The 21,561-nt window shown below is 37.5% G+C and overlaps 1 protein-coding gene across 6 annotated transcripts in view; it reads right to left on the bottom strand.

Annotated features, from left to right (window-relative positions):
* Positions 1–247: 247 nt before the first annotated feature.
* Positions 248–21,561, bottom strand: part of RBPJ (recombination signal binding protein for immunoglobulin kappa J region) — a 227,418-nt gene continuing 206,104 nt past the window's right edge. For all 6 annotated transcript variants that reach the window (XM_020897618.2, XM_070452070.1, XM_020897626.2 and 3 more), the window contains 8 exons: positions 21,111–21,276; positions 18,214–18,388; positions 12,759–12,896; positions 12,496–12,608; positions 6,539–6,679; positions 5,080–5,235; positions 4,620–4,723; positions 248–4,445 (listed from right to left, as the gene is read on the bottom strand). In XM_020897618.2, the coding sequence (XP_020753277.1) occupies positions 4,130–4,445; positions 4,620–4,723; positions 5,080–5,235; positions 6,539–6,679; positions 12,496–12,608; positions 12,759–12,896; positions 18,214–18,388; positions 21,111–21,276 (1,309 nt within the window). In that variant the 3' untranslated portion in view covers positions 248–4,129. The remainder of the gene's footprint in view (positions 4,446–4,619; positions 4,724–5,079; positions 5,236–6,538; positions 6,680–12,495; positions 12,609–12,758; positions 12,897–18,213; positions 18,389–21,110; positions 21,277–21,561) is intronic.

A 21,561-nucleotide genomic window follows, 5' to 3' on the forward strand; every position in this document is an offset into this window, starting at 1 on the left:
GTTGTCCAAAGGCCATTTCCCCATTTACAAGGATTTAAAAAAAAAAAAAAAGCCCTCTCAAAAAAAACCAAACAAACCCACAAAACTTTCTTTTTAAAGCACTATCTAGTTAAAAATGCAAAAAAGAAAAATAAAATCAATACAGTTATTAAGTTTAGACAGCAAGGTAAAACCATAAACAGACAAACTTTAAGTATTCTGAAATCAATGATGATAATACATGTGTCAGGCACATCCAACAGAACACTTTTACAATGGTTTACATTTCCTTTTTATTTATTTCTTGAAACTGCCCGTATTGCAGGTTTCTCATGGATGAAATATGGAACTGAGCAGATTCTTTTTTCTACAAAATCATGGTACAAACTTGCTCAATTTTCTGTCTTATTGCTAACAGACCTCACAGGCGCACAGTTTGTAGAATAAACCCTTTAGGGCTGGATGCGCAGAGCATGCTGCAAGGTACAAGAAAGAAGCTAAAAGTGAGCACTTAAACCTACATCGGGACCAACACAGTACTGAATGCTGGCAGACATTTATCACAACACAGGGAAAAATTAATAAAAGGAAATACAGTTCAGTCCTGAAAGGGTTAAATAGAAACCCTAATATATTATTGTTTCTAACCATCCATCCCACGTTACAGTGCTTGAAAACAAAGTCAAAAGTCTGGCACAGAAAATTACACACATTTGTTCAGTATTCATCAGAAACACAGCTGCTTTTGAAATCAAAAGTAAGTAACTTAGTTAATAACTGAATAACATTTTGATTCAAAGAAGAACCCCACCACCCTCACCCCTGCATGGATTATCTGATTAAACATGAATAGTTTAGTTCTTAAAAACTGTTGACAATTTCCTGTGAGGGCACAGACAGTACTAGTTTCATTAAAAAAAAACAAAAAACAAAACTAACCAGTTATTATCGCAAATAAGTCTGTGCAGTAAGAGTGACAAATATTTTACCAGTTAATACACACATAAGGATATCTTTACTTGTCGTGGTTTAAGAAAAGTCAGCAGCAGATTATACTAGTGTTCAACTCTGAAACCATTCAAAATAAAAAGGGCATTTTATATTTATAGCTTTTTGTTTGCCTTCTCAATCTATGTGATCAATTAAAACAATAGATAAGAGACAGCTTCTATGCATATTTTCAGAAACTGCATAGAATCATAAAAGCACAGGATATACTTCTAATATATGACTTAAAACAAAAAACTTGAACACACTATACTTTAAATGAAGTGGTTACCATTCTGAGAGCCTTTATGAGGGAAAATGATCAGCATCTCTAATAATGCCACCACTGGAGGAAGGGCCACGTTCTACAATACTATAACTGGAGGACGAGGCTCCTGTAAATTATACACTGAAAATAATTGACAAAAACTTTTTTTAAGCAGCTGACAAAAGAACTACTGACAAACGATAAGCCATAACAGACAAATCATTTCAGTTTGTGGTATGTAGAATGGCATAAAACGGTGGCGGGGGGTGGGGATAGGGGCCTGTAGGAGTATATTCTTAAATCTTAAAAAAGAACCAACAATGAGGAGGAAATGGGTTTACAGTCTAACAGTTCAATTATCTTATTAAAATAAACAGAGCCAAAATTAGACATAGTTAAACAGTAAAAAAGCAAAAGTTCATTTTAATAAAGTCATAAACTTGAAAAAAAATATTTTGAGTTGCAGTGGTGGGGAGGAATAGTTTGTGCTTCAAAAGCATCTTATTTGTTATCAGTTAATTTAATATAAATTGGTAACTAAATAACAAACTTGGGAAGTGGGGGAAACCTGTGGCCCATTTCAGCAGCACTGAAAACATTTCTGCGCTCTGAACAAAAAGCACTGTGTGAAGCCTACTTCCAGACTCAACAGAGAGCAGAATAAATACTACTCAGAAAGAAGCAAGTTTGCAAGAAAAAGCCAGTAAACAGTTAAAACAAAGAAAGATAAGGCCACAAAGAATTCTGCCCTTGGTCACTGAAACAGATTTAAAGTATGAGGCAGGATTAGCTTACAAGAGAAGCTAGTGACGGGAGCAGACTTAAAGAGAGAAAGGCTATATATAGCATAATGCAGCCTGTAGTAATTAAAAAGGCTTGCAGTAAAGAAAAGACCACAATAACTTTAACTACGTGTTTTACAAATGACTTCGCCCTTGAAAACTGAGGAAAAAGCGATTTAAAGATGTTAGGAACTATATTTACAATGGCATAGTCAGAGCAAAAGAATGAATAATGAAGATTTATCAAAGCTGTGGGGTGGGAATAGGGGGAAGCTATTCATGATGATGTTTTAAAAAGTCTACTGGTGGAAACTTTTCAAAATAGCCCAGGACACCAAAAAGACAATTTCTGTACGGAAAGATATGCAGGAAGTTACAGTTTTGCATCCTTAAGGTACTTGTGGCTTCTGTTTTATGGGACAGTAAAAGCTTACCACAATCGAGAGGTAGTTTTTACTCGAAGAAAGATGATTGTATTACTAGACCATGTCCTGTAACATTACACACACAGTTCCTGTACTAAACGGAGCCCAATGAGTCGGCCGCAATTCTAAGAAACTGAACAAAGGTATAACCAAAGTGTGGGAACAAAACCAATGTAAAACAGGTGAGTCCAGCACAGAGAGGCAGCACACAACCCGGAATGCAATCCAATCTTAAATGGAGAAGAAATGCTTTCTGAGTAGGTGACATTTGTGAAGACACTCATGTTGGGGAAGAGAAGACAAAAAAACGGGAGAGAAATGGAAAGATAAATTACATTTGCATTTTTATAATCTTACAACTATCCATTTCTAAAGTATTGTCTTCCAGCTATTTTAGTTGGTCATCTAGTAAAAGCATCCTGTTTCAAGGTTACAGTGATGTTTTGACCTAGGCTACCCCCTCCACCAAAAAAAAAGGTAAATAAAACCACGCTTTTGCTGAGATTTTTCCTCATTATACAATAAGGGCACCATCTACCAGCTGGTAGCAAATACTTAGCATGATATTTTTTTGTTATCATATGCCAACAAGGCAGAAAAACACCCTGCTGAATGAAATCACTGGGAATATTCCAAGTTCAAAATAAAATGTTTAACTTACACATAATACAAGTTATGTACAAGATAAGGAGGGGGAGGAAACCTGAACAAATGTTGACTGAGTAGAAACATTTCTGCACAGGAAAAGGGGAGGGAACACTGTAAAAACCAACATGTTCCATGCCATTAACTCATTAATGACTAAATGGCCACATTTAATTTCAGGTAAATGTTAGAACCTCTTGGATTACCACTATAAATACATTAAAAAAAAAAGTAACACAGAGAAATAACTATCAATGGTATTTGAGAATAGAGACTAAGTACATTGCATGTATTGCAGGCAAGGCAGAGGCATTTTTTTAAAGCTTTTGCACAGACTTCATATAATCTTAAAAGAAATATGAATGCAGGCCTTTACAAGATTTGACTTGCTGAAATCAAAACACCTTCCATTCAAGAAAAGTCATAAGACTTCAGCTTTTAAAAAAATAATAAAATAAAAAGAACAGTTCCAGCCTTGGACCAGAAAGACCTGGAAGAGTATGGTAATTAGATTAAACAAGCATGGTCAGGCTTGGAACCTGAATGTACTTAAGAGCAAAAGCTCAAAGTGGGTGGGGAGGAGAACAACCTATTTGGTAACAAAGATGTATTATATACGTGATATAAAAAAGGTATGGTGAAAATGTACCTTTTACTAAAGCTTATACAAGTTCCTTGGTCCATAAAAACTATGTTAGATTTTTGTCTTCTAGTTTGATTAACTTTTACTTCGGCCACATCTCTATTTCTTGCCCATTTAAACAAAACCAAACAAAAACCAACCAAACAAAAATAACAGCTGAAAAAACTCGATTTCCAGAAGTTTATACATTTAGATGCTTTTTGTTTGTTTTGCTTTACTGTGGCTTCTGCACTTCAAATCAGCACTTGCAGGTAATGGGGTTTTTGAATAGTATAATCTGGTATGAAAAGTTTTCCCAAGAAACCACAAAAGATTGTTCATTTTTTTTCTTTCTTTTTTTTTTTTTTGTCAACATTTTGCCACACTCAAGTCAGTGTAAGTCCTAGCAAAAAGACGGTAGTTAGGACACAACTGTTGCTGTAGATGATGTGACATTGGTTGAATTTGTGCTGACGTTTGTGTAACTTCCCTCGCTGTTTGTGTTTGATTCATTAGGGGGCACTTGGCTTGAGTTGGCTCGAAGGATTGCTCCCGCTGCACTGCAATGTGGCCGTGGCCCTGGTTCTGGTGTATAGGTAAAGGTAAGGCTGGTGGAATAAATGATTCCATCATTACGGACCAAAGTTACTGGAACCTGGACTGGCTGCCGGACCCATCTCCAGCCTTCTCGGAATGCAGAAATGTCTGGGACAACACAGAGCATACTCTCTCCACATCTGAGGAGGAAATAGAAATCACTTAAAAGCATGGCAAATTTTATAACTGCAACTTAAAAACAAGGTTGCTTAATACAGGACAATCAACCTCTTAACACAGGACTCTTGGGAAATAGTCTCATGTACCCACCCCCATCAAAAACTCTGGATGATATAAAAAATTGTATTAAGTACCTGTACATAGTTTCAGCTTCTACATCCCCAAACCACACTCGTAAATTTGGAGTGAAATTCTGTCCTGTTAGTTCAAGCATTGCTACGTCCCCACCGCCATTCAACTGCAATTCACAGAAAATCAAAACAACGTTGAGGAAACATTTCATTTTTCATTAAAGTACACAGATGAGTTTTTCATTCAACTATCATGTGCAAAAAAAAAAAAATTAAAATTATTTCCTTTAAATAACATGATTATAAAGACAAAGTGAACTAAAACTCTCAATATACAAGCTGATTTACACTTAAATTTTCTTGCTAAAATTTTGTGTGTTCCTCTAATTTTCTCCTTCACTGTGTAAAAAACCCTCCAAATCACAGGATTTGAAGAAAAATCAAATTTATTGTGAAGTAAAATTATGCCACATCATAGCTGAGCAGTTGCAAAAAGCTGAAGTCAACTGGTAAGAGGTCTCACCTGAAGACTTTCTACGACAGGCACAGGTGTGACTGGGGCAAGGACAGGGCCCATCCCCTCATAAAATGTATACTCTGCCTTATCCGTACTAATGATTGTCCAGGAAGCTCCATCATTTATCATCTCTTTATTTGGTTCTTTTGGGCATGGAGTGGCCTTAGAAACAAAGAACGGTTATTAATTATATACATTGTGGTATTGTAAGACAATTTTAACAAAGTAACGCCCACGAAAAGAATTTAGTACAAATTTATAAACTTCCCAGGCACCATACTTTTCCAACCCCTAATTAAAAATAGAATATTAATATGGAAACCTCACGTAAGGCAGGTTTTATTTCAATATAAATTATTTAAGTGACATACTAAAAATTAATAATACCTTTCAGAATAACCATTTAAGTAAAATTACACCAGTACCTGTATAATTTCTTTAATTTAATAATCTTTAACAAAAGATCTTAATAAAAGATATAATTAGCTGCTTAAAATGCTTCAGAGATCCCTAAGAGAGAGGGGGGCTTCCCTGGTGGCTCAATGGTGTAGAATCCACCCGCCAATGCAGGAGACATGGTTGAATCCCTGGGCTGGGAAGATCCCCTGGAGAAGGAAATGGCAACCCCCTCCAGTATTCTTGCCTCAGAAATCTCATGGACAGAAGAGCCTGGCAGGCTGTGCTCATGGGGTCACAAAGAGTCGAAAACAGCTGAGTGACTAAACAACATCAACAAAACAAAGAGAGAATGGATGTCCCCTCCTACTTAGAGAATTATAGAAACTTCTGTACTTTCAGCAGGAAGGAACCAAGATGTGAACGGCAATCCCCTATTCCTACCTCGAAACACCTAGGCCAACCCAGTGTTGGGCTGAGGAGACCAGCTGTGTGTGGCCATCTCTCTGGGAAAAGCCTCCAGATGTCCACAAATGAGTTTCATGTGGAAGTGTAACTATTCTATTAAATCATTTGTTCATGTCATAAATGTCCTCATGAAGGCCTTCTGAGTCAACATAGTTAAAAATTAGATTTTGACTAATTAGTTTTTAACATGTCATCATTACTATCTTAGAAGACCCCAATATAAATCTGATGAGAATTATGAATCCTCCTCCAAAATATGCATGGACCACTACATACGGTGTTGTCTGCACATAATTTCAGGTGACTCTCTGAACACCCAACATCTACTTTTGGGTAATCTGAAGAACTTTTCATCCCTCAGAATTAGATGTTAACTGTTTCTCTTAGAACATTCTCATAGTTTTGAGTTCTTTGAGGTAGAATGACTAACATGTCTGAAGAACATGTGGGCTAAGGACCCTTGAAATCAGGATAAATATCTGAACACAGATTCATGTATTTGGATATATTAACATTTTTTAAATGAGAGTTTCATGTTTCTGAATGCTGCTAACCTAACAGTGTGCACATTTTAGATTTTACCAGCAATTTAGAAACATACCTGAAACTGGATTATTCTTTCTTGAGAAAGGCACAAGTACATTCTTTCTGTATCCTTAAGGTAAAACGCACATTTGTGGAGCTGTGACACAGGATCATCGGCATCCAGTAACGCAGTCTGCTTATCAACCTTCCTAATTATCTGCATTTCAACAATTAAAAAAGGAAAGGTCATCACATATGGAGAGTCTTCATTTCCTACACTGTCAAGACTACATGGCAAGAATCTGCCATGAAATAATACATCATAGATACCTGTCACATATCTACATACACAATAGCATGTACAAACAATAAAGTAAGGCATAAAAATACTTTCAAATTGCAAGCATGTTAAGAATGAGGAGACTAAAAACAATAGGGCAGGCAGGCACTTGCTTTCTAAATCTGTGCTTTTCAAACTTTACAAACAATAAAGTAAGGCATAAAAATACTTTTAAATTGCAAACATGTTAAGAATGAGGAGACTAAAAACAATAGGGCAGGCAGGCACTTGCTTTCTAAATCTGTGCTTTTCAAACTTTGACATCCGTATAAACCATATGGGGTTCCTGTTAACATACATCTGCTCTGAGCCTGCAAATCAGAGAGGGCCTGAAATTTTGCACTTCTGGCTAATTTCCAGCTGATGTTCATCGTGCTGGTCTATGAATTGTATTTTGAGTAGCAAGTTCAGATGACCTCTCCAATAACACACAATGACAAATATTCTAATATCAAAGGGAAAGTTATCTCTAAAGACCACTATGGGTATGCTAATTAGTACCTAAGTCCATTATCACACTTACATGCTGTTGCTTTGTTTTAACATAAAACAGCCATCATTCTGCAGACTAGGAAACAGGCTCAGAGGTTAGGTTGCTGCTGCTGCTGCTAAGCTGCTTCAGTCGTGTCCAACTCTCTGTGACCCCGCAGATGGAAGACCACCAGGCTCCCCCGTCCCTGGGATTCTCCAGGAAAAAACACTGGAGTGGGTTGCCATTTCCTTCTCCAATGCATGAAAGTGAAAAGTGAAAGTGAAGTCGCTCAGTCGTGTCCGACTCTTAGCGACCCGATGGACTGCAGCCTATCAGGCTCCCCCGTCCATGGGAGTTTCCAGGCAAGAGTCCTGGAGTGGGTGCCATTGCCTTCTCCGCAGAGGTCAGGTTAAGCTCCTCAAATTCACCCGGTCAGTAGCTGAAGAACCAAAGTATGATTCCAAGGCTGGCTGCCTGCCCAGTTTGAACTCTTCCATTATATAGTATGACCTTACACTACAAATATTCCACAAAACACATAGGATATCTGAAAGATAGTAGTATTCAAACCTTCAGTGTTACTTATCACATGGAAAGTAATCACTCAGTGTTTGAGGGCTGTGAAGATTACTCTCAACAGCATCCAAACATGCTGGAACCACTTCTCATCTTTAATCAGAAATAAAGAAACCCCTTCCTTGGGACTTCACTCGTGGTCTAGTGGTTAAGACTCCGTGCTCCCAAATCAGGAGGCACGGGTTCGATCCCTAGTTGGGGGGCTGAGATCCTGCACGCCGAGTGGTGTGGCAAATCAATAACCAAAATCTCCAATCACTGACATTAAAAAAAAAGAGAAAAACCCTTCCTCGACTACATGCCCTTCTCCTTCCCTCTCACCGCCCCGTTTCCCTGTTCCCCTTTACAGCAGAACTCCTCTTCCTCACCATCCCACTTCCTGAAACCGCTCCAACTTTGTTTCAGAGCCGCTCTTGGCGAGGCCCTTAAGGGCTTCAAGACAGACGAATCCCGCGAGCACCGCTCTGTCCTCACCTCGGCTTTCGCAGCGGCATCTGACCCGCGCACGCTTCCTGCGGAAGTACACCTGCTCCAACTGCCTTCAGTGCTCCGGGGCGGAGTCCCCAGATCTCTTTCCCTCTTCCCATACTCTACAGACCTTCTGTTCTCTTTAGCGGTTAGTAGTAGCAGTGTTAGTTGCTCAGTTGTGTCCGACTCTTTGTGAGCCCATGGACTGTGGCCCGCCAGGCTCTGCTGTCCATGGGATTCTCCAGGCAAGAATATTGGAGTAGATTGCCATTCCCTTCTCCAGAGGATCTTTCCGACCCAGGGATCGAACCCGGGTCTCCTTCATTGCAGGCAGATTCTTTACCGTCTAAGCTTTAGAGGCTGGCAATTCCTAAACTTTTATCTCCAGCCATAGCCTTTCTCAGGCACTCAACTTGTATATTTAACTACCTATTCAACAGTTCCACTTAAAATGTCTATTAGTAGCCATTTCAATCCAAAACATAATTTTTTATTTCTTCCTAAGCTCAATAAATGACACCATGTTCACTCAATCCTAAAACCATGGAGCCATCTTTGACTCCTTACTTTCTCTTATACTCCATCTGTCAACAAATTCCGTTAGGCCCGGGAAATCCCATGGATGGAGGAGCCTGGTGGGCTGCAGTCCACAGGGTCACTAAGAGTCAGACACGGCTGAGCGACTTTACTTTCACTTCTCACTTTCATGCACTGGAGAAGGAAATGGCAACCCACTCCAGTGTTCTTCCCTGGAGAATCCAAGGGACGGGTGAGCCTCATGGGCTGCCGTCTATGGGGTCAGACAGAGTCAGACACGACTGAAGTGACTTAGCAGCAGCAACTTTTAAGTAAATCAGTCACCTTTCATCACCTTACCAGTACCATCTTGGTCTAAGGTATCATCATCAACTTCTTGCCTGAATTATGACAAAAGCCCAGTCATCTTTCTCTTTGCTTCCACCACTATATCTCCCTGAGCTCTTATTCACAGAGCAGCCAGAATTATCCTTCCAAACATAAACCAGCCATCATTCTCTGTTTGAGAACCTCAAGTGGCCTCCTATTGTACACAGGTTAACAGACAGTTTTACTCTAGACAGAGAGAGGGATTTGACAAGATGTTGCCCATGGCTTACTTGGCAGCATCATTTCCTGGCACGTGCCCTCTCCACTCCTCTCTCAGCTCTAGCTACAGTGGCTTCCTTGCCAGTCCTCATACATTTCTGTCTTCTTTTTGCTCGCATTCTGTCAGCCCGAAACATTCCACAGCCAGTTTCTGTTTCCCAACTTCATTATGGTCTCTGTTCAAACAGCCCCACTTCATAAAGGTTTCTCTGACCACTGTAAGCTCTCCCATTTCCCTATGTATTTATCCTGTTTTAATTTGTCTTGCCACTTATACTAACCTTTAAATAACATTATGTAGACATCTCTTTAGCTGTTTTTTTGTCTATCGCCCTACCAAAACATAAGCTCCAAGAGGAAAGGAAGTCTAACTTGTTCACCAGTGTATCTCCAGCATCTAGACAGTGACTGGCCCGTGAAAGGCTCAGGGTTATTTGTAGAATGCACGTATACATGTAGGACTGTAATACTTTGCTCCACAATGAACATTCTTAATAACTCTCAGAATTTTGGAAGGGTTAAATGAATTGATATTTGTAAAAGTGCTCAGAAGAGTGCTATAAATAGTATGCAGTACTATTGGGTTTTTATTACTTAATTCACACACCTAACTTATATTCCATGATCATTTTTTTTCAACTTAAGCCACAACTATTAAAAATCCTAATTTTTAAGTCAACATTCTTCATATTTACATATTTTTAGCTCTGCAGTTTATTTGATTATTTGTCACCCTACTGATATCACCACTAATTTTCGAGTTTAAAGGGAGACAGTACACTTTTAGCAATTATATTTCCTAATATATTCTGTGAAACTAATTAATAAACTCAAGTAAAATGTTTCCATTCAACTCTAGTCTTAAAACTGTATTTAACAATGCTTGAATTTTAAAGAAACAGTGAATTTTGAATGATGTAAGCCTAAAACTTCCTGTAGGTCTACCACACTCATTTATGACTTCACCACATAAGACTCAAGATCTGCCTATAACAGTTTATCCCTGTAACCTACTGTTTCTTCACTACTTAATAATAATGAGTATATTGAGAACATGGGTCACGTTTGGTTCAATTTTATTTCTCACAATAGCTCCCTGGACATAGACACCGCTGAGTGGCCTGGTCTCACCAATAAGCAAACCAAAGACGCCCCCTACTATTTGGTATCAAAAACTTGCTGTGATAATTTCTAATTATTAAGAAGAGGAAAGAAATCTGAGAAGCCAGGTAGCGTGAATGTTATAATGAGCTACGTGCGATGAGAAAGTGATGAACTCTAACACCAGGAGTTACTGCACCCAGCTCTCGCTCCTCTGTGCTGGCTCTGCAGGTTACTGGTACAGTGTTTACTGCACTTCTTAGGTAACTGGGATGCAGCCCGTAAGGACAGAAAACATACCTTATTCATACTCTTAGCACTATACCTTGTAAATGCCCAGGCTAAGTTTATGCTGCTGATTAGTTTATCTAACAGATGTTAGCTGTCCCAAATTTCTGGGGTATCTCACAGACTTGAGAGCATGAGACAAATGCTAACTGATGTTTCTTGTTAGTTGGCTAGATCTACATAGATTGTGCCTGGTTTCAAAGTACCCAAACCAGGGTTTCTCACTAAGACCTTCATCCCGTTGAAATTGGTCTTGGGGGGGACAGTGGTTTCCAAGCAAGGATCTCTAACAAGGCTAATATTCTAGGAAACATAAAATGCAAACTTTAGATATTAAGGCAGTGTTATCCTTCTTAAAAGCATATGAAAACTATAGAATGCTTCCTCTGAAAAACATGTTTTCATTGAAAACTGTATCTAAGTGGATGGACAGGCAGGCAGGAAGTAGTGTAGATAAAGCCTAGCTATGATTCTGAGGAAACTAATGCCTCAATCACGTGATCTCTAGAAAGAAGTATGTACTGTTAACAATGTTAACGATCGTACTGCAACTTTTCCTAAGGCATTCTCTGGATCAGGTTTTTTTTATTTCATTTTTATAATTAGAGCCACACAGTTTTGAATGTAAAAATATTCAATTAAAGATGACTTTCAAGCAAGGCAGACTGGTACTTTACATGGAACTAAGGGAAAACACCATTTTTAGATTTGAGTCAGTCTTTTCAGTGGCCTATATATAAGTTGTTGCTGGTCAGAGACATAAGCCTCTGAATTGTGCCGCCAAAGTACAAGCATTTAATGCCAGAGCAAATAAACACGATCCTTGGAATATAGTGACACAGAATAAATAAGAAGAACACTTTAGTAAAATTTATTCAGTCCCTTTTTTTGTTTGTGTCTTCCTAATTTATGCACCCTTCATTCCCTTTCTCCCTTTTATAATCTATCTTAGGTTCAAGGTTTTGTAAACTTATATTACTATGTTTCACATATTTTGGCTTTAAGTTGAAATGGGAAATAAAATCACCTTGTACAACCACAACACAGAAAAAGATAACAAAAACTACAAGATGATGCATTAACTCAGATAATTATAGATCAACCCAGCTCCCTGCTGAAATAGTCCCAGAAAATATCAGCCAATGAAATATTTCATCAAAGAGATACAAAGCATATTCAGGAAGGTAATACTCAAGTTTTTCCATTCACTCAGCCCCTCCCCCAAGCTGACCTTAATCCAACTTACTAATAAACTCCTTCCATCTTTAATACAACTAAATTGTGTTCTGTTTCAGAAAACGAGGGGGAATATGATGCAGAATGTATAAGAGGCTTTTGCTTCACTTTGCTAAGAAAAGCAGTTTTTTACTATTTCAAAAAGCCCAAACACTGTCTCTATCTTTTTGCAGGAGAGTAAACTAACAAAAACTATGCTTATATTTTTAAAGAAATTTACAATTTCTATGCTTTTGAAAACTTGGGCCTGTGTTAGGATGCAGCAAGCACCACAAAGAATGAATAATGAACCTACATTAGTTAAGAAAATAAATCATAATGTAACTTTAGAGTGCCCTCTATCGAACATGTCCAGATAAACAACCAAAAAAGGGGGGAAAGCTGTCAAAATTTATTATAAACAGTCATGAGGTCATTAAGGCCATACCAATCTTGGGAGTGCCATGCCAGTAACTGAACACACAAGTTTGACTGTTTGTCCATAATGGATGTATCCATCGCGGACTGTGAATTCTTCTCCTTCTGATTCATCATCATCCACTGCAGTACGATGGAAACAGAGATCAAATTATCATCTTTAAAATTTATTAATCTGCTTATAAAAACAAGACTAAATATATCTGTAAGTCTTATTATTTAAAAAAAATTAATTTCACACTAAAAAAACCAAATGCATATTTTTATACTCACGGAGATGAATGTAAAATGCTCCCCACTGCTGAGAACTGGCATGGAAATTACCTCCTTCTACATGCAAGTATCGGGTGCTAACTGTCTGGGATCGGAGTCTATTAAACAGAGCCACCTTTGTTCCTGAGGCAATGCAGACTGCAAAGAAAAAACAGCTATTTACGTGATTGGGGGGGTGGGGGTGGGGTAACAGTAAAGGGCAAGAAGGTGCCAGTACCTGGTAAGTCATGACTATTCTTCACTATAATGTAATAGTTAATGGATTCTGCTAACACTTATTTTAAACCCTCCAAGAAAATACAGATAATACTCCCCCAGAAGTCAGGGTAACTCTTTTATTAATAACGTTAAGCTACAGATATATAATATGCCCATAAAAATGATTTTTAAATGAGTGCTGTATAATATATTTAACACAGTGCTGTTTTTTAAAAGGAAGTTACTTTTAAATAGGTGTCGAATAATAGGAAATTGATTAAATAAAATATAACATTATTGACCTAATTGAATAATGTGTATTTAAATGCACTGAAGAGAAAATATCTCCCTGATATATCACTGAATGCAAAGCAGACTATACTGTGGTTTCATTAGGTAAACATATACATTTTTATGTGATAACATATGTCTCCACATGCTCACATATAATCCCATGGAATATATTCAAAAAGAGGGATCTAGAAGGACATTTACCAAAGATGATGGCAATTGCCTCTGGATACTGTGATTTTAGAGATTTTGCTTTCTTCTAAATACCTTAAAGTATAGCATTGCCTGAAATTTCTTAAAAAACCAACCACATCTATGTAAGCAGGAAAAATACTCTATAAATGAAGTATGTTCTTTGCCATCAAAAAACTCAAGAACCAACAGATATACAAAATTAAAGACTTTAAATAAAATCCTGTAATTTGAATTGGCTTAAGACATCTGTGCATGCTCAATCATGTCTGACTCTTTGCGACCCGTGACTAGAGCCTGCCAGACTTCTCTGTCCAAGGGATTCTCCAGGCAAAAATACTGGAGTGGGGTTGCCTTTTCCTTCTCCAGGGGAATCTCCCTAATCCAGGAATCGAACCCGAGTCTCTCGCATCTCCTGCATTGGCAAGCAGATTATTTAGCTACCTGACTGTGCTGCACAACTGAACTGGAAACAACCTAAATGCATGGCATAAAATGCCTCCTGATGCAAGAATACACAGAGTAACTACACAAAAAAGATCTTCACAACCTAGATAATCATGATGGTGTGATCACTCACCTAGAGCCAGACATCCTGGAATGTGAAGTCAAGTGGGCCTTAGGAAGCATCACTATGAATAAAACTAGTGGAGGTGATGGAATTCCAGTTGCGCTATTTCAAATCCTAGAGGATGGTGCTGTGAAAGTGCTGCATTCAATATGCCAGCAAATTTGGAAAATGCAGCAGTGGTCATAGGACCGGAAAAGGTCAGTTTTCATTCCAATCCCAAAGAAAGGCAATGCCAAAGAATGCTCAAACTACCACACAATTGCACTCATCTCACACGCTAGTAAAGTAATGTTCAAAATTCTCCAAGTCAGGCTTCAACAATATGTGAACCATGAACTTCCAGATGGTCAAGCTGGTTTTAGAAAAGGCAGAATAACCAGAGATCAAATTGCCAACATCTGCTGAATCATCAAAAAAGCAAGAGCATTCCAGAAAAACATCTATTTCTGTTTTACTGACTATGCCAAAGCCTTTGACTATGTGGATCACAACAAACTGTAGAAAAACTAAGATCATGGCACCCGGTCCCATCACTTCATGGCAAACAGAGGGAGAAACAGTGGAAACAGTGGCTGACTTTATTTTTCTGGGCTGTAAAATCACTGCAGATGGTGACTGCAGCCATGAAATTAAAAGACACTTACTCCTTGGAAGAAAGTTATGACCAACCTAGACAGCATATTAAAAAGCAGAGATATTGCTTTGCCAACAAAGGTCTGTCTAGTCAAAGCTATGGTTTTTCCAATAGTCATGTATGGATGTGAGAGTTGGACTATAAAGAAAGCTGGGCACCAAAGAATTGATGCTTTTGAACTGTGGTGTTGGAGAAGACTCTTGAGAGTCCTTTGGACTGCAAGGAGATTCAACCAGTCAATCCTAAAGGAAATCAGTTCTGAATATTCATTGGAAGGACTGATGCTGAAGTTGAAATTCCAATACTTTGGCCACCTGATGGGAAGAATTGACTCATTCGAAAAGACCCTGATGCTGGGAAAGATTGAAGGTGGGAGGAGAAGGGGATGACAGAGGACGAGGTCGTTGGATGGCATCACTGACTCAATGGACATGAGTTTGAGTAAACTTTGGGAGTTGGTGATGGACAGGGAGGCCTGGCATGCTGCAGTCCATGGGGTCACAAAGAGTTGGACATGACTAAGTGACTGAACTGAACTGATGCAAGAACACTATATCAACTGTGAAGCAGGCTTGCCCTCCAGCAACAAAGAACAACAAAAAGGAACACAAGAACAACAAGCTGAAATCTGATCAAGTTTCTAAATTAACTACTGACAAAGACTCTCTCCTTGACCAAACTTCAGACAGGTTCCTGTGAGCCCTTTATCCATGGAGACTCTTTCTTGGGTCCCGATAATGGCCTAGCTAGCCCAGTTACTGCCAAGAATCCTGCTAAGTCATCCTTCCATCCTTGATATCTGATCAAGTTTTTTCCCTTCACCTTTATATCTAATCATCTTGTTCTTGTTAAATCACTAAATCCTGCGCAACTCTTTTGCGGCCCCATGGATTATATAGCCCTCCAGGCTCTTCTGTCCATGGGATTTCCCAGGCAAGAATACTGGAGTGGATTGCCATTTCCTCTCCAGGGGATCTTCCTGACCCAGGAATCAAACCTGTGTCTCCTGCACTGGCAGATGGATTCTTATCCTCTGAGCCACCCAGAAAGCCCATCTGATCTACGTGGCCTATCTTTATTAAAAATTCTCGTCAAGAATACCCACACCCTCGATTTCTCCTCTCAGTAACTTCCCACCTCCTGACATGCTCAACTCTGCTCCTTGACTATAAATCCCACTTGTCCTGGTTGTATTTGTAGTTGAGCTCAGCTCTATACTGAAAGCTCTTTTCCCTATTGCAAATGTAGTGAATAAAATGTGCTTTTACCACCTTTAATGTCCAGTTCTGTTTCTCTTTGACACTACCAATTTACAGAAAATACATTACTACACCAAGGGAATACAATTACTGAAATCCAGTATGTGAAAATCTCTCAGAGTCAACTGACTTAGCCTCTTGAATAGAAACAGAGAGAAACATGAAGAGAAAAATCCACAAATTTTAAAAAGAAAATTCAATGGCATGTCAACACAATATACAATATCTGGTGAATCATATTTGAATTTTGATTCAAACCAATGGCTCACCAACACCCCCCCAACCCCCACACACATTTTAGACAATTTTCAATTTGAGCACTGACTAGGTATTTAAAGATACTAAGACATTATTTCTTTTTATAGTTGTTTTATATTTGCTTTTGTGTGATCATAGTATTACAATTATATTATATATAATATTATCTATTATAATTATATTAAACAAAGAGACCCTATCTTTCAGAGATGCATAGAAACATTTACAGGTGATACAATGTCTTGGATTTGCATCAAACTAAAATGACAGCAGAGAAAAGTGTGGGTGGAGTAGGGTTACAGATGATGATGAATCAAGACTGGCCTGAAGTTAAGATCACTGATGAAAAGTTAGAGAATAAAAAAAATAAAATAAAGAAAAGTTAGAGAATAAACAAAAGAGGTTTCATGTTATTATGCAACTCTAATATGTTTGAGATTTCCATAGCGATGATGATAATGACTAAAGCAGACTAAAAACCACCCACTATATAACATCTCATAAGTTCATTTAAAAAAAAGAGAAAACAAAGTAAAACCAAGCAAATTAACCAAAATCCTAAAACCTCACCTTCCAAGAATGAAACTATTATTCTGCAAATTAGTACACAAGCACTTATCCTGCCTTTTCTCCATAGACTACATTTAAAGCAAACAGCAAACAAATGTAAAAGTTAAGAATAAAAGAATTAGAAATGCCACTATCTTGCAACCATGATGAAGGACTACTAAAATCATTTGGTTCAAGTTTCCTGAGGAATTTTGTAACTGTTGAATTAGACTAACAACTTAACTTACTATAACCATCTTAGTGTGACAAGAAGTGGGACAACCAGACAATAAGACTTCTGATCTGAGAGAAATGAACACATGTAGAACCAGCTAATTCTAAAATGAAGCTCTTTAGGTATAATCAACAGTTTATAGAAGATATGCGAGACAGAGGAAACACGTAATCAGTCAGATTCAGAATATGGAAATTCCATAGGAAAAATCACCCAATTTCAACAAATAAATAACACAGAAAGAAAAAAAAGGTTAGTAGAAAGAACAGAAACTATTTCAGGTTAAAATATATGAACCCTGTTTTGATCCAAGTTTGAATAAACCAACTACTGAAGACAACAAAACAACAGAAACACAGCTGTAAAAAGATGCTTTGAGACAGTATGATCAGTCTGCACATGGACTGGCCAGTAGATGGCATTAATGAACTATCATCAACTTTTGTCGGGTGTGATGATGTTTAAAAGGAAAATTTTCTGTTAAGAGTCACTACTACAGAAATGACTGAAAGGACAGGATGTCTGAGAGTTACATTAAAAAATTCTAGCAACTGGAGGAGGAAGAGGAGTTGGTGGTGACAGAAATGATAAGACAGAATTGGTAAAATCTGCTGAGGTCTGGTGGTTGGTCACCTTATATCAATACTACCCCTTTCGTTTAAGTTTGAAAGTTTTCATAATTAAAAGTCAAAATTTAAAAAAAAATGGGTATACAAGTTGAAGTGTGTAATTCAAACAGCATTTACCAGTGAAAATCTAAAAATGTGCAGAGACAGCAGTCTGCCAGAGCAACCATGTTAAAATTTTTTAGGTTTTCATGATGGCCTTCTAAAGTCCATTTGACATAATAGTGCTTCTCAAACAGGCGTTCTGATATTCTGAGTGAGTCAATTCTTGTGGAATAGGAACCATCTTGCACACTGCAGGATATTTAGACACTCAATGCTAACATTACTCGCTCTAGTCACTGACAGCAAAAGGAAACTTCCATTTCTCCTAATGCCTCTGGGGAACAGTGAGGAACCAATTCTGGTTGAGAACCACTTCGCTACACTAGGTATTGACCATTTTTAATTAGAGAAACAAAAAAGACAATAAAGCAGCAATAATAATTGAATATGACTTTTTCAGATAAAGTGAAGACCAAAAAAATACTTTAAAAGAATGAACTGGCTACTGAAAAAAAAATTTTAATTTAAAAAATAGTTGAATTAGTCTTACTAATTCACATTGGGAGTTAAGGGAAAAAAGAAAACAAGGATACATACGGTCAGCATTTTTCAGTGACTGCTTTTTTTTGGAAGGTTTGGAGATGACTTTTATCCGCTTGCTTAGGAACACACCAATGTCATCACTGTTGCCATAGAACATCTTTACAGACAGCATGAAGTGCTTTCTCTTGTCTGAATCAGATATATACAATGTTTTGGCTGTGCAATAGTTCTGTGAAAGAAAAGGATAAGTCTTAATAGCATCAAAACCCTGTCAGCTATGTACAAATAACTCAGTAAGGCTATGGCTAAGTTTGATCAGACTTAAGGCAGCAATTCCACTGAACAGCTGATAAAACCACTGTAAAAAGTACTAAAATTGATCTCTGAAAACAAAGTACAAAGTCTTCCTTATTGAGTCTACAAAATACCAACATTGTGTTGTTTCCCCCTCTCAAAAAGACTTTAAAAAAATAATCTTTTATTGTTTTATATAGTTCTACATCTATTTACAGAACTATCAAGACCTTCAGGCAATAAAACCATTTGCCTTGAAATGAAAAAGAAATACAAAATATAATGCTACAAAAGTCTATAGAAATATCTGAATTGTAGAATTTGAATTATATAAACAAAACAATACTAGCAACAGAGGTATAGGGCATGTAATTATTAAAAATAAAAATTCAAGTGCTAATTAGGGTAAAAATTCATGTTGCATAGCTTACCTAGCTTCAACTATGTAAGACAAAAACTGACAAAATGAATATTTAACAAATTAAAAACATCAGATCCAAAATATAACTATACAGTCAAATACCATGACCGTAATAAAAATAAGAGCTACATATACTAGAACTTTGTTGTAATAAATATTAAAATAAGAAAGGAACATGCAAAATAAATCCCAATAATGCAAAATAAAATCCCTCCTTTCCCAATAATGACTAATGGCACCACTCAATGAACACGCTATTGAAAGAAAACAATATTACTTTAAACGAATGGCTGTTTAGTGAGACAGGAGTAAAGTGCACTTTCTGAAGCTCAGCATCCATCCCAGTGCTTGGTCCATCTGTGCCTACTTGGAACCAAACTGACCTCGCTCTTGTATCTTGATGGTCCAAGCACATGATTATATTGTACTTTCTGCCTGGAATGCCTTCTGCTGACTCTCAACCAGTCTTATTCTCTATAGACTCCTCTGAGAGCATTTTTCATTAAAACTAAATATTAACACATAATTTTGGCTTAGAGACACTGTACTTCCCTGTAATTAAGTGTTTTAAAGTACTAGTTAATGCTCAAGCTCTCAGGTATTATTTTCTGCAAATTTCTAGGGCTTGGGGAAAGGATATAATGGCAAAAGTTGATGAAAGATGTACTAAAAGCCATGATGCTGAGAAGAGCAAGTGGGCATGCTGTTTGGTATTACTGCCCTCAGAACTGCTAGAAGCAGTTAAAGCTCTCAATAAAGTTCAATTGCTGTTGTTTAGTTGCTAAGTCGTGTCCAATTCTTTTGCAAGCCTATGGACTGTAGCCTGCCAGGCCCCTCTGTCCATGGGATTTCCCAAACAAGAATACTGGAGTGGGTTGCCATTTCCTTCTCCAGGGGATCTACCAAACCCAGGGGCTGAATCCACATCTCTCATGTCTCTTGCATTGGCAGGCAGATTCTTCACCACTGTGTCACCTATGAAATGGCTGGGCTTCTCACTATCTAATTATCAATCACAGTTACAAATGTCGAGGTGTACAGCTTGGAGACATACATAACAAAAATACATGAGACATGACCAAGGCCTTTTTGTTCAACTAACTACTCAAATATATCTTTAACTTTGGCTCAAGAGTTATAACTCAGATATATTTTATATTGCTCTATTTTAAAATGAAACAATCTTTACAGTAGTAAATTTTCTCTCAAACCTAACTTAAAATACATAGCCTTGACAAGCCTTAATGATAACAATTATAAGAATATAAATGACAGAAACACAGATTTGAAGGAGACTGATAAAGCTACTTATTCTCAGTGCTTATTATCTGTAAAATGACTCATTATCTGTAAAATCACTAAAAAGATTAAATGAGTACAAATCCCCTAGTTGACCACCCTCAACCTTGCCCTCCAATTCTCATCCCTAGTGTCAACTACAATATAGCAAACACTAAGACATTCAACAAATAGTTATTGAGTGAGAAAATAGCTATTTATGCAGTATTTTAAAAGACATTCATGTGGTCATTGAAATCAGAAATAATAACCATTTTTCAATTTTAATAGCAAGAGAAAAATTGATGCTAAGTCAATAAAGAATTATTTTTGAGTACTAAAGGTACAGACTAAGATTAACTGCTTTCTAAATTCATAATATACAATTAGTAAAACTAACTCATAAACTGCATTCCTTAGCAAAGTAATCAAAGAAAATCCCTAAAAGCTTGACGAAAGCTATTCACAGTGTTCCTGTCTATACAAGATAGTCCTCTTCCACACTGAAGCTAAATAAAACATTTATGATCTTTACAACTTAATATATTGCTTCCAGTAAAAGACTAAGATTAAATGAGGAGAGTAAAACATTAGTGAACTATGTATCTTCATTGTTATTTGACTATGATGCCCTTATAAGATGGATGGGCAATTAGCCCCCTAAATTTATTATTGGCCCCCAATAAAAATATGATTCACAGCCTGCTAAAACTGCTAGCAAGCTGAGGAAGCTTCCTGTGTGCCACCTTTAGACGTCAAAGCTCAAGCTTCACAAATCATGACTAGATCTCAGCTATTTGAGGTTATTCCAGTTCTGATTTATATATTCAAGAAAGTGCTACCAGTAACCATAAAATGGGGGGGGGGGGGGGGGAATCACCACTACACAAACAAGTAAGAAAACTACATTATGGTATCATGATGCTCTTTACCGGGAACCAGCATAGTCTTAACTTACCTTTCCTTCCAAGTTCAGTTGCTGCATTTCTTGGTCACTATTTCCTATTCCAATAAATGCACATGGCTGAGACTCTTGTTCAGAACAACCATCGCGTTCCATTTGTTCTTTTTTTTTCTTCCATCCACTGCCCATAAGATACACACAAGGAGGAGGGCAAAAAAACCTAAAACAATGAGGGGGGAGGAAACACAATGCAATTACACTCAAGAAAGCACTTCCTTTTCTTGAACATACGAATACAAAATCATGTTGAACTACATCAAGTTAGCTCCTAAAGAAACATTTTGGTCAAGCTTTTTGTAATGCAAATAACCATACCCAGAGCGCAGAAATCAATACTTCCATTTGTTCCGGTTAAGGTTCATCTATTTTGACATTATGCATTCACTTAGCCTAGATACTTTCAGATCAGGAAACATAAATTTTCACACAGCTCAGAGTTTTGAAC

The sequence above is a fragment of the Odocoileus virginianus genome, chromosome 21, assembly GCF_023699985.2.
Source record: "Odocoileus virginianus isolate 20LAN1187 ecotype Illinois chromosome 21, Ovbor_1.2, whole genome shotgun sequence".
Classification (NCBI taxonomy): Eukaryota; Metazoa; Chordata; class Mammalia; order Artiodactyla; family Cervidae; genus Odocoileus; species Odocoileus virginianus.